Source organism: Phalacrocorax aristotelis, chromosome 18, assembly GCF_949628215.1.
Source record: "Phalacrocorax aristotelis chromosome 18, bGulAri2.1, whole genome shotgun sequence".
Taxonomy (NCBI): Eukaryota; Metazoa; Chordata; class Aves; order Suliformes; family Phalacrocoracidae; genus Phalacrocorax; species Phalacrocorax aristotelis.
Window position 1 is genome coordinate 10,751,025 of NC_134293.1, and position 14,013 is coordinate 10,765,037.

At 49.7% G+C, this 14,013-nt stretch overlaps 1 protein-coding gene across 5 annotated transcripts in view; it reads left to right on the forward strand.

Moving 5' to 3' along the window:
* The first annotated feature begins 2,793 nt into the window (after positions 1 to 2,793).
* The window catches only part of AUTS2 (activator of transcription and developmental regulator AUTS2), a 793,107-nt gene continuing 781,887 nt past the window's right edge, over positions 2,794 to 14,013 (forward strand). For 2 of the 5 annotated variants that reach the window (XM_075113524.1, XM_075113526.1), the window contains exon 1: positions 2,883 to 4,093. In XM_075113524.1, coding sequence (XP_074969625.1) covers positions 3,800 to 4,093 — 294 coding nt within the window. In that variant the 5' untranslated portion in view covers positions 2,883 to 3,799. Of the gene's footprint in view, positions 4,094 to 14,013 lie in introns of all 5 variants that reach the window. The other 3 variants (XM_075113527.1, XM_075113528.1, XM_075113525.1) reach the window with 2 other exon arrangements.

A 14,013-nucleotide genomic window follows, 5' to 3' on the forward strand; every position in this document is an offset into this window, starting at 1 on the left:
AGTAAGCGCTACCTGCCCTCCCTCCCAAATCTATTCACGTTGGTGGAAACGCTCCTGCTGGACCAGACCCAGAAAACTGGTAATTTGCCTATATTGTACCCGAGAAGGTAACCAGCGATTTCTAATACCTGCTATAAATACTGCCCATAAGAAAAATGTTTTGCAGTGGAGGATGAGTTAGATGGATGGGTTTTAATCTTATTTTTTCAGTAGACATGCAAATCTAGGGATTTGTTTCTATGAAGAAGGTAAAATAAATCACGTATTGTTTCTGTTTTCCACATACATGCATTCAAGAACACAGACTGAGCAGGCTTTCAGCCATGCAGTGAATGTCTGCAGAAAAGTATCTGACTACAGGTCTCTTAAGTCACTTTAATGGTGATGGATGAGCAGGAAACTATAATCAATTACATTGCCCTGAAAATTACATAGCTATTTTCCAAAAAAACCCAACAGGTAACAGTTGTTTGATACACTACAGCTTAATATTTCTCAGAAGACAGAGACCTTGTAATATTTGAGCTTGCCTGTACGCACAAATTGTATCACTTCAACAATTCCTGTACAGCTTTTTCTGTATAGTCAGATTATATAGATCTGGCAGGCAGCTATAAGTGAGACAGAAAAACCTGAAGCATGATTTGTTAAACAGAAAAAAAATCTGTATAGGGGGCCTAAGGTCAGATGTAGGAGGTGATGTTCTCTAGCTCGATATTTGAGGACATTTAAAAACCAGCCGTGTGTCTCTGCAATGAGCAGCGTGGCCTTCTGTAAAGTGCACGCTCTCACACTGTCAGAGCACCAACAGCTTTGTGCTTCCTCCCCTTCTGGTTCACACCTGTGCGCACCAGCTTAAAAGTCACTGCATATCGCCCAGGAGACGTGGTGTGGAGAGAGGTGGCAAAGATGTCATTTGCTTTCCAGATAGAGAGGGTGTATCTGATTCCCAGTATTTCATGTAATCATTTGACACTTGTAGAAAAGATATTAAGAATATTACTTGATCGGTGGCTAAGTGCTGGGGTACAGAGTAAACAACATATTATGGAATCAAGCAAAGCACCATCCCCTGAGAGTCAGAGCAGCCTGGAGGGAGGCTATTGGAAAAACACACACTGATGTGCTCAGCCTGCGTTCGCTCCCCTTGCTCTGGCCCTTCTTGGTGCCTCAATGGAGAAATGATGAGCAGCTACGGGAGACAGCAAGGGGCAGCCTGCATACTCCAAGACAAGGTTCTTGTAGAGATGGATTATTGATTTCCCTTTCTTTTTTTTGCCCCTAACTGCCCCCAATATATTTCAAACTATACAATAGCCTGATCATCTGGTAGACAGAGGAAAACCGATGTTGCGCTTCCAGAGCCCCTCTTCTCTGTCCTGAACATGAAGACTCCACAGGTTTGGTTCTCTTCCTCACCTTGTTCCTTACTCCTCCACTGTCCTTTTTCCTTTGCAGCAAATCTAAACCTTGCAGGTCTCTGCTCCTGCAGCTTTCACCTTGAAGCCAGACTGAACAGCTTCACACCCTCTTCTCCTTCCAAGCATGTTCCCACAGCTGGCTCCCCTGGGCAGGAGGCAGAAGCACCAGGTGAGAAGGGTGACCATCAGAAAAAGCTGAAGAAGTATATTTGTAAGTTCCACAGTCCTTTTGGTCCTGAGGTGACACGGGCAATGTGCCTTAACACAGCCCCTCCACAAAACTGAGGTGTGAAACCTGAAGGGAGGCGAGAAGAAAGCTGAGGGCAAAGAAGGGAAATGGCCACACACCACATGGGAAGGGCAGAGCGAAGGACAGGTGAGCTGCAGGTGGCCAAACCCCATCTGAGCAGCCTGTGGCTGTGGGAAGCCCTGGCTCGTTTCATCCACAGAGCCACCACCTGTGTGGTGTCAGCCATCTCGGGGCATCGCTCTGGCCGTGGCTACCGCCTCCCGGGGGCAGAGGTGTGCGGGCTCCCCTCACGGGACAGCGGGAGGACGACGAAACCTCCTCGGTTTCGATGAGGACTCGAGCGCGGCCCTGGCCGGCCGGCCGGCCTGGACACCGGGGGTGAGCAGGGGCAGGGGCGGGCGCAGCACCCCAGAGCAGCTGAGGCGGCGAGGGGCGAGCACCTGAGGTATCTCCGAGCCCTCAGGGAACGGGCCATGAGGGGAGGGGGAAGAGCTGGACTTGAGGGGCAGAACGGGGACGGTGCAAGACGGGACGGCCAAAACTGAGGAGAAAGTTGAGGGCAGGCTGCGGGGGAGCGGCGCGTGAGGCGGGACGGGGCGGGCGGGAAGCGCTGGGCCACCCACCCGCCGCCGAGTGCGCAGGCCCTGCGCGCATGCCCGCAACTTATTTCGCGCGGTCGGGGCGCCGCATTTCGCGCGGCGCCGAGCGGGGAACGGGCGGGGCGGCGGCAGCAGCGGCAGCCACGTGACCGGCGCGGCGCGGGGCCGGGCGGCCGCTGGGGGCCAGCAGCGCCATCCGCCCCGCGCCGGCGGGGCTGGGCTGGGCCGGGCCGGGCGGCGGTGCCGGTGCCGGTGCGGTGCCCTCCGGCGGTGCCGGTGCCCTCCGGCGGTGCCCACTGCGCCCCCCCCCCCCGCCAGGCCGGGGGCACCGGCCGGCTGCCGCCTCCTCCTCCCCCGCCGTGAGGGGGAGAGAGGGGCGAGGGCGGCAGCCGCGGGAGCGGAAAGCACGCACCGGTGCCGTCCCCGCTGGAGCGTATCCGAGCCTCGGCACCACCTCTTTTTTTTTTTTTTTTATGATTCTTATTGTCGTGGTGGTGGGATTTGGGGGGGGGGGGGGGGCAGCCTCCTCTGGGCTCGGATCTATTGTCACCGCCACCAGCACCCCCCTCCTCGCCACAATTAATCCGATGAATTTGCCATGATTGATCCGTATTAATAGCCGGGGTGGGTGGGCGTGTTTTGGGGCTCTTTTTTTTTTTTCTCCCTTCCCTTTTTTTCTTCTTTCTTTTTTTTTTCTTTTATTGTTTGGTTTTGTTTTTGGAGGGGCCGGGCTGGGATCCGATCTCCACTCCAGAGTCCACCCCTGGTCGGTGCCTGAGAAAATTGCATCTGGATGCATCGTTATTATTATTATTGTGTTTGATCCAGGGAGATAAAGGAGGAGGGGGAGAGGAGTGCGTGTTCGTGGGGAGGGGAAGGCTGCACCCTTCCCTGCACACACACACACACACACACACACACACACACGCAGAGAGAAAGAGAGCTCCATACATCTATATATACACATATTTTTTTCCCTCCTGGAACTTCTTTCAGTTGGGGAGGAAAGGAAGAAAGAAAATAAATTTTGTGCAAGGAAATACTCTCAGCTCCCTCCTTCCAGCGGGTCTCTCTCCTTCTTTCTTTATTTCCCCCCTTCTTTTCTGCCTTTTTTTTTTTTTCCTCTCTTTCGGAGATCCTCGCCCTCCCAGCCCCTTGATCAAAGCATTCCGCTATTCTGATTTATTGCCTGCTTGGTGAGGCTTTTTTTTTTTTTCCTCCCCTTTTTCTCTCTCTCTCGCCTTTCTTTTTTTTTTTTTTTTTTTTTTTTTTTTTACAAAGGCGACCTGAGATCAGCCATTACTTTCCTTGGCTCGCTTATAGGAATCTCTTACATTTGGTGCTTGCTGCTGGTGGTGGTGGAACCGCACTCGGATTCTTTCATCCCCCCCCACCCCCTCGCTGTCCTCTCCTCCCTCCCTTTCTCCTTCCCTCTCTCCCTCCCTCCCTCCCCCGTTATTCCGCCGGGGGAGCCGGATTTGTGGCTGCGGTGGGGCGGGGGGGGACGAGAGCGAGAGCCGGCGAGAGACATGGATGGCCCGGCGCGATGCAACGGGCTTCGGAAGAAGCGGCGATCGCGGTCCCAGCGCGACCGGGAGCGGCGAGCCAAAGGCGGGCGGCGCGGCTCTGCCGCCGGCGGGGCCGCGGGCCCCGGGGCCGCCGCGGCGCTCTCCTCCTCGGGCTCGGAGAAGGAAGACAATGGGCCCCCGCCGCCGTCCCGGCCGCGGCCCCCCCGGAGGAAGCGGCGGGAGTCCTCCTCGGCCGAAGAGGACATTATCGACGGTTTCGCGATGTCCAGCTTCGTCACTTTCGAGGCGCTGGAGGTAGGAGCGGCGGCGCTTTGTGTGCGCCTCATTGTGTGGGGGCAGCGCCGGGGGGAGCCCCCCGCGACGCCGACCCGGACACCCCCTCCCCCCGCCGCCCCGAGCCCCCCCCCCCCCCCCCAGGGCCGGGGGTGCCCGCCGGGTCGGTCCCGCCGCCCCTTCCCCAGGGTGCCCCGCTCCCCTCCCCGCTCCCTCCGTGCCGCCGACACCTGCAGCGCGGCGCGCCGCTCCCGGCGGGCGGCCGGGCGGGGGGCTCCGGCGCGGCGGCGGGGACCGGGGGCCGCCACCCCCCCACTCCGTACCCCCGTACCGGGGAGCTGTGCGCCCCCCCGCACCCCACCCCACCCCCCCGCACGGCTCCCGGCGCCGCTTCCCCTCCCCTCCGACGGATCAAACTTTTCTCGGGGCCGCCCACTCGTGTCCGTGGGCCGCGGGGGGGGGGGGGGGGGGGAGGTCTGTGGGGGTGGGTGTTTTTTCTCTCGGTCTCGCCGATCGCTGGTGGTGCTGCTGAGGGGTGGGGGGCGCCCGTCCTGCCCTGCCGCTGCCGTGCTCCCTGCCGGCCTGTCACGAGTGGGCCCCGCGGCCTCCCACTGCACGGGGGGCACTAGTCGCTCCCCACCCCCCCCCCCACCCCCCCCCCACCTCAGATTGCTGAATGAAGGGATGCGGGTAAGCCGAGGCTGGGTCGGGCGGAGGGAGGCGATGCCACCCGTGGGGGGCTTCCCAGGCATCGCCTCCCTCCCCCTGACCTGTCCTCGGTCCCCCCTGTGTACCCCCCACCCACCCACCCACGACCGTGGAACCACTGTCAGCCCAGCCAGGGTCGTGGCGGCTGTGCAGGGAGAGCTCCAGCTCGTTTGTTTAAATGGCTTTGTTGTTTATAACTTCTGCTCCGGAGAAGTTTGCCGTGGAGAAAAGCAGATTTATTTGGGTTTACGTGCGCCGGAGTCACAACTGGAACGATTATGAACTGTCAAAATAAATGCAGAGATGAAGCTGATTGTTTAACAAAAAAAATCTGTGTAGCTCTTAAGATGTTTAAATATTTAGCCAGTAATACTTAATGGCATTTTTGGGGGTGGGGTGTTGGGTTTTGTTTCTTTCCTTTTTTTTTTTCTTTTTTTTGATTTGGAGCCAAAATTCAGTTACACCTGTATCTGTCCAGACTGACGCCTCTGAGAGAACTTACACCGGTGTAACTGAGGGGAGGATTTGTTCACTCCAACGAACCTCCACATGGTTGGTGTTAGACGCGTGTAAACAAGAATGAACAAATGTTGAGGTAACAAGGCTGAAATTTCACCACTGTTTCTCACCTGGTGAGCCTGTGCAGGAGCGCCCTGCTCCAACCTGAGAGAGAAGGAGTGTGAATACGTGTTTGTCGGTGAGAGTGAGATTTGCAATCTTATGTTTTGGACAAAATTCTGTTCTTCCTCAAACAAAGCCCCAGTTTGTGTTGTTAGGGGTTTTATGGGAATATGGACTGGAGAATTTGGCTGTAGTCCTTTTTGGAGGGGAAGAGCGAGTTTTATGGTCAGAACTTGGTAGGGCGTTTTAGAAAATGCCTTTATTCTGTTTCATTTCTTATTTGTTTATTTTCCGCTTGAAATGAAAATAATTGCTGTGCTCTTTTCTCTTTGCGAAGCCAAGAATGGCTACTACTTGTATCCTGTCGTAATCCTATATCACTAAAAAGGAGCGCAGAAACATTACCCAGTTCTGCCAGCTAATATCACATTCAGATAAAACAATAGCTTGTACACTGAGACTTGACATACTTTTAATGTTCGTGTGATAGGTGGCACGTTTTGACCTAACGATTTCATGCTGCGTCAAGAAATAATGTCACAAAATCATTGTTAGGTGCTTTTTCCAGCAGCTCGGTATGTATGTTGAAAAAGTTGTTTCTGAGGATCAGAGAGAGATGAAGGTGCCTACGGTACGAGCCCAACGTGGCAGGAATTACTGTGCGCGTTGCATGTAGCAGCCTGAAGTTTTTATTGCGATTTTAGTGCTGGTGGGGAGGTTGTGAGTGGCTGGTGGAGTGAGATCTCAGCACTGGTGAGATGTTCAGGTGTTGACGTGCTGGAGTTGAGACAAGAAGCCTTGGGTGCCATGGAGAGGTGTCCTGGTATTTATACATCTCATGCTTTGGGTCTGCCCCCGACTCGTTGGAGGACGTGGAGGTTTCTCCCCAGGTTGCAGAAGACTTTTGTGCCCAGCATGTGACAGGACTGTCCCAGCCCAGGCTTTGTGCTTGAACTTCAGCCTTTTCTCAGGCTTAGCACAGCTGAAAGTGCGCAGAGACAGAGGGCGTTTTGTCTGCTTGATGTGAAAAACCGTGAGGACCAAAGTGCAGAACATGTTCACCGCTGGAAGATGCAAACCCGCCGTCCAGGAGAGGGGAAGCACACAGGTGGTGGCTCGCATGGGAAGGGATAGCCACCGCAGAGGGACAAGGCTGAGCTCTCTGCTTATGAGGACGTCTTTGCAGCAGTAGGTGTGTGAGTCGGGTGGATGCAGGATGTTGTCCCAGGATCTTCTTACGAATGCTGTATATAAAACTGAACAGAGATTTCCCCGTAGCTTCGTTTTACCTGTCCTTTACTAAATGCTTTCTGTTGGGGTGACTGAAAAAGCCCACTCTGTGCAAAATACCTGTGTATTTTGTGTGAGGCTCGTAGTTGGCAAGGGGACAAGGGCGCTGCACAAGAAAAGTATGTATCCCATGGCCGCTGTAACTTCAGTAGGAGTCATCTGAGTATGTTATGGTTATGTTGATAAAAGTTCCCATCCTTTGAAGCAAAACCAGCTTTTTAACCAGCTCCCACTCCTGGAGCTGCTTTTCTGTCCGGGTCTCAGTAGCCTTCTCATGCTTCTCAAGTGTAAATTGTTTGGTGTAGAAATAGAGGCCATCTGCTTCTAGTTACCTGTCTCTGGGTTTACGGCAGCCTGTACCTTGATCTCTCTCATGTTTGCCTGGGGAATAGAGGGGAAGAGGAAGCTGAATGAAGACACTGGGTTCTTATTGTTGATTCCCCCCCCCACACCCTTGGAGTGACAGCTGAACAAATCCAGTGTTATCGCAGATGTGGCCGGGCTGATCCTTGCCTGGCTTCGCTAGACTCCGGTGTAGCGATGTTCTCTGTAGGCCCGTGTCCTACACTGGGGAGCATCCTGAACCTTTCCTTCAGAGACCTGCGCTTACTCTGTAGTTAAGCAGCTGAGATGTGATCCTGCAGTTTGATCTGGTTCACCAGGTCCTCCCCCGAGGAGCCGTGCTGGGGCTGACAGCAGCAAGCTCGGCACTTTACTCCACAGCAGTTACTCACACATCACTTCCCTTCCCTCCCAAAATCTTTCAGCCCACAAAAAGAGAAAGGCACAGCCACTCCGTACCCATGTTAGTGTGATCGGTGTCTTGTCAAGCTGTCCGCTTTCCCTGGCTTGGTCTAGCCCGTGTTGCAGTGCTGGTGTGTTTGTTGCCAGCAATAATAGCGTGAGGTTCTACGAACTCAGGTGGGCATTTTAGACACCAGTTTGACAGGGAAAGGTCATTTTTCAAGATGTGATGAATCAGTCCTTTGGAGCGACTCTCTCCATGATGTGCTCTGGCAGTGCTGGCGAGGAGGTTTCTGCGGAGCTCTCTGGCACGGTGAGATTTCGCGAAGAGGTTTGTCTCCCTCCACCCCCTGGTGCGTAGGACTCTGGGCAGAGCGATGTGACATGGCTGTTGACATGCTGTGGTGAAGATGGCTTACTGTGATGAGAAGTGAAATCTGACCTGAATGTTAAGGTAGCTTAAAGCCTGGGAAGGACTTTGTGTTTCCTGAGTCAGCTCTGACCATCCCTATGGAGTAAGCAGTTGGTTTCAGGTTGTCTGAACACTGAGTAAGGTAATGAGGTTTTTCTGCGGATGTTTGTTTAGCTTCAGCTCAAGCAGTTCATCTGACAAGCCTGAAATGGGACACAGATATTTATGAAGCACAAATAGAAGCGGTGTGGGGCAGGAAGGGGGGGGACTTGCATTTAAATGGGGATTCTTGTTTCATAAAACTGGCACAATTTCTCGCCGTGCGTTTGCTGAGCTAATTTCTCTTCAGCACGCAGGCACTAGTCTGTTTTGAGACCATGCTAAATTATCATCAGGTAAAGCCCAATATAATTAATTACAAATGAGAAATGCTGACAAATATTTGTCAAGGAGCTGTTTAATGAGCTTCAAATTGTGTGTCAGATGATTCCATCCACCTAGTGTAAATAATTTTTAAGCAATTGTTCCACCGAGTTTGTGTGATTTAGGCAGATGTTAGCTATGGCAGTTCCACATATTGGACAGATAAAATTAAGACTAGATGGACTAAAGCTTAACAGCTGATGTGGGCTCTAAAATAGAGGTGCTACTGTTACACAAGCAAAAGGTGGAAGTAACAGGAAGGTTTTGGAGATAGCATGGTCTCAGTTGTGCGTCTGTGGGCGCTGACAGTGTAGCTCTGGTGTGCATCTGAATGCAGGAATTTGCTTTAATAACTGTTTGTGATACCCATTGCTAGGCATGGAGCACTGAAAATAGGAACAGCTTGGCTGTGTGACAGCAGAAGAGTTGAGCTGGACACCAGAATGACTGCCTTGTGATGTGGTTTTCCTCCCCAAGTCATTCTCTTCTCACCAGCCTTTTAGCTGGCCTGATTAGCCTGTTTACTTAAATTCGCTGAGATTTCAAGCAAGTTTGTTCTGCCTTGTCTCTATCCTTTCATATATCAAAAGGAATTTGATCTTCATGCCTCACTGCTGCGGCATCATAACATCAGGTGTTTGTTCAGTGCTGTCAGCAAATCTTGGTAGCCCTTTTTGTGTTTATTGACTGCTTAGATGCTTAGGTGTTTGTCCTAGGCTCTGTTTGCACATGCAAGTCTGCAGATTTAGACCAGCAGAGAAAAGAAGGGAGTAACTAAATGAAGATATCTGCGGATGGTCAGTGGCATTAGGTTTTGTGTGACACTGGGATATCATACAAAGAGATGCGCTTGTGATTCTCGCTGTATATTTAGAAGAAACAGTAAATTGACCTGAGATCAAATTTCGAGATAACCTTGGCAGAGGAACTGAATCTCTTGATGAAAACCTCAGGGACCGGAATGGAGAAAAACCAGCAGCCCCAACTGAGAGCAGGACCGAGAACAGCAGGATGCATGTTCCACTAAAGGAACCTCTTGAGTAATTTTTGAAACCTATGTTGCTATGATTAGTGCACCTGAATACTTTTTTAATACTTTAAAATTACTTTTTAAAGCCTGATACTTTTCTGCGAGGTTAAATATCCCCAACTCCCACTGACTGCTTGTAGCTGTTGAAGAGCTGAAACTGTCCCTTTGGGCAGATAATGACCGAGACTTGTGGCTGTTGCATAAATATCCTGTTAATCTCCTGAAGGTAACAGTGTAACGAAGGTGGGGATTTCTGCAATTCCCATAGGTGGTAGTAAAAGGCACAACGGCCTTGAGTTGAAGAAGGAGGAGTTTAAACTATAAGGACAAGTTCTTTAGGTAAATGTGATTCAAGTGGTCTCTACTGGCTCCGCTCTTTAAGATTAACATTAATGGGAATTATGCCACATATCAATAGGACAAAAGACACCCTTATCCTTTTTTTATCTTGGCATCTTTTTTTTTTTTTTCCTGCTATTTGGGTGAGAAAGTAAGCCCTTTCTCATTAAATATCTGAGGCCTCTGCTGAGATGAGGGAGTGTAAAGAAACAGATTTATAAAATAAGGGTAAAGGATCAGGAACTTGGAAGGAAAATGATCACTAGGGAAAGGAAAAAAAAAAACCAGCAGAAAGACATCAAGGGGCTGAGTAATTGAAAGATTGAGTTACAACACTGAGATCAATAGAGAAATATCAGGGACTGGATGGGAACACTGAGAACTAAGAGGGGGATGTTGTTACCGAAAGTGGAAGTTTCAGGTAAGATCCATTGCTGTGTATGTAAATGCTCCTTGGTGACCGCCCTGCCGACGGTACCGGGGGGGAATACTCAACAAAATTTGTCCCCACTTAAAAAGTTGTTAAACCCGGTAACTCTTCAGCTGGGCGACAGGCAGAATGATTGTTCACTCGATGAGGTGGCCCCGTTTCCCCCCCATCTCTGCTATGATTTTTTTTTTTAAAGGACTGTTTCCATCAGTTTGACTGGAAGACCCTACCATATTACACCGGGGGTCTGACCTGCAGCCTTGTAATTATCTGCAGCTAAATTAGAAGTTTAATCTTTGTTCTGAGCAACAATAAGTTGAGTCAGATAGGTTTTAAAAATAGCCCAAGCTCAAGTTTAGTGAAGTCTCAAATGCAATTAATAAAAGGGTAATGGAGTTAGGAAGTTGCGGGCTGAAATGTGGAAATGTTTAACTCTCAGTTTTCCTTTACTTCAACTGCAGTGCTTTGCTGAGGCAACGTCGCCTTGGTTCTGCGAGGGGAAATTGCTTCCAACGTTTCTCTGTGTTCTTGCACATCAACCTTATGATTTATCAGTTCAGTATCTGTGTTCTCGTTGGGGTTTGGCTCGGTGTGTGCCACAAATTACCAGCTGTATGCATTTTTGTATAGTCAGTTTTCTTGTCATTTTGACTCAATGCCAAGCTATGGTGAAGACCAGAACATCGTAGTCCTCTAAACTCCTTTGTTGTAAAATGGATATGAAAATCCACTCTGTCAGTAACGAGAAATGGCTAATGCAGGTAGGGATTTGTTTTGCTGTAACAGCAGAACATGCAGTGGCAATTTATCAGATCCCCAGCTCAGCTCTGCTTTACTATTTGCCTTTAAATAGCGTGTTACCTTAATATCTTGAAATTTTTCTCCTTGTTTCTTGGCAATACTACTGCTGGAGTTCACGCAGTCATGTGGTGGAGAGAGAAGGTTTTAACCAAAAGCGTAAATCTTTAGTCTGGTAGATATTATAGGAAGGAGGTTTGGTTCTGTCCTCCTCCCGGCAGCAGTGGTAGAATAAGTCAGCGAAAGTAGTGGATTATGCCTTGGCACCACACATATTTTTCTGTTTGTGAGTTTTTGCCTATCAGGTTTAATCTGATCACGTTGCACGACATATGCTCTGTGTGGATTTACTTGGTATTCAGTGTCCACCTTGGGCCTACTGGTTTTAAAATCTGAGACAAAGACACAGAAGATGTGTAAAGCTGTATCGATATCTGATGTGCCCAAGTTCTGGCTGTCTGAACGTTAGCTTGTATAATGCTGGCTGATGTACATATTACTGCTATGACTAATATCCCAATTCCGAATGGGAATAGTAACTCCACAGCCACTCAGGAGATCAGTTTGGTCCAGACATGGTCCAATGGTTTGGTCCAGAAATGGTCACCCTTTAATCTGTCTCACATATGTTTGCCAGCTTCCCAAAGTGGAAGTTGTTTCTTCTCTAGAATCAGTTCTTCTATAAATTGCTTCACTTCATACTTTTATTTGGTACCAAAGGGGACTTACTGGTTTGGGAACAAAACCACTGCCAACCTTTCTTCCCTATCCACAAGCCCGGGCTTGTCCTGTCTTGACTGAGCTCATGAAAACCAGGAAACACCTTCAGCCTTTGAGACGTGTCCTGTGCTGAGCGAAACCATCTGGGGCAGGTCTGTGGATGCTCAGGATGACACCTCAGTCAGAGAGGTAGATAAAGGCAGATACCAGGAGGTTCTAGGTTAGATTAACTTCTAGATGGCTGAAGTTCTCGAGAGGAACTCCTTGTGTTGCAGGGTAATTGTAGGAGTTGTATCAGACTTCTAAAACATGTTTTACACTCCCATGCAATCAAATGGCGGTCAGATCCAGAACCAAATTAATGGAAGTTTGTGAGAAGCCTTGCTCCGTAATCGGCTGTCTGTGAGAGGGACAATTTTTTAGAGGAGAGTATGTAACGGTGACGATATCTGGGCAGATACTCCCTTACCTGGAATCTGCAAGCCACTGTCACCTTTTTCCCCTACATGCGGGTACAAGTTATCATGTCGCAGGTGACGCAGCCTCAGGGCCCGGGGTGGCCCAGCTTGCAGGTTGCCCTGGAGCATCCTACAGTGCTCTCGTACAGCAAAGGCATTCTCTTATTTTATTTTTTTTTTGCCAGTGTAGTGGAACCAATGGGACAGAGCTGCTTGCCACTGACTGCTCCCGTACCACACGCAGGTGGCTCTCAGGCATCGGGGAGCGGTGCCCCCGGGCGTGAAACGTGTGTGGTGTAACTCCTCCCTCCTGGCAAGGTTTGACAGCCCATGTTTTGCTCATTGCACACCATTTCCTTTTGCTGAGACTTAGGTGAGTTACAAACATGGTGATAATTGCTCAAGGCATTGATTTTTATTTATTTTTGCTCTGGAAGTCTTATTGACCTGAGACCTTTCCGCCTGAGAATCTGCTTCAGTTTTTTTCAAGATCTCTCCTTACAGGGACGGTGGGAATGGAGGAGAGGTGGCCAGAGGACCTGGCCCGTTGCTATAAACTGGGGATGTCCAGCTGGGTGGCTGTAGGCTCTGTTGTTCACCTGGCTCCTGACCACTTTTGTCACCTTCATCTTGGCTTCTGCGCGTCCAGGTGCTTGGTACCGTGTGTCTCTGGAGGGTGCCATGAGTGTGTCCTTCAGGGGTCTCCAGAAACGGGCATCTGGTTCCCAGCTTCCAGAAGGCTCAGGGGAAGGAGCTGGGAGGTGCCGCTGTTGCAAGAGCTGGGTGACACATGCTCTCCAGCTTGCTCCAGAGCTGGCCAGATGTGTTGAACGGCCGGGCGTGATGTGGCCCCCATTGGTGTGGGCACCGACAGAGGGCTGAGGTAGCAAAAGTAGTTTTGACCTCCGAGGAGTCTGTGTGGTAAGAAGGCAAGCGAAGAAGGGCTGCTGTTGGGGATGATTTATGTTGTAACTCTGTTAGTGTTGTGGGTTTTAATGCACGTCAAGGACACTTTGACCTTTGAATAGAATCTTTTGGTGTGAGGTTGTGCCTTTTCTGCTCTCTTCTCTTCCCTTAAAGAAAATTCAAAATAAATACAAAAAATCAAAACCGTCTGTTTTGAGGGGACCAAATTGCCTCTCTTCATTTTATGTGATTTGGATATTACCGAACGATTAAAAGTCCCAGTAATTTTTACTGGCTAGCTATTGTGCTTGTAGGCAGTGACTCTTCTAGCATTAGTCATTTTAACTATGGAAAAACATAATAAAAATGCAATTAATGTGGCTCAACAGCTGAGTCTGCTGGACTTTTTTAAAAAAAAGAAAAAAGTAAATTTTAATGAGTTCTGGGATCAGAAAGATACATCTGGTGGATGGATTTGCCAAGTTTTCAACCTCAGAATGTGTGTTGAAAAACCCAGTGAATTATGTAGCTACAAAAGTGGATCTTTGCATGTTTATAAGACCTCAGTGCAATCTCCTTATATTTGCCTAATGACAAACAGACATTCTCACAGAGGCGCAGCCCAGAAGGACACACATGTGCTGAAATGGCTCTGTAAGCTGATAGTATTTGTATCAGAACGCTGCTACTAGTGAAGGAATTTTAGAGGATCCATTAAATATGGGGGGGGGGGGGGGGGGGAATATTGGTATTGGATGAAAGAAAAAGAGAAGGAAGGGAAAGGGGAGGAGGGAGAGAGAGGAGAGGGAGCACTGAAACTTTCAATGTACATGATGTGTGGGCTAAGATATTGTCTCTACTGCTGAACCAGAAAATTTATAACAACTGTTTGTCATGTGTATGTATTTATAGCCATTCACATAATGAAGAAGTTTCATGAGGTTGTAATAACGTATCAAGATGGATGTAATTAAAACAGAAGCAAATTGACACCTCTAGATTAAAGGCAAACTCTAAACTAATACACCTGTACGCTGTCACTTATGTATTAGTTGTCTGGGG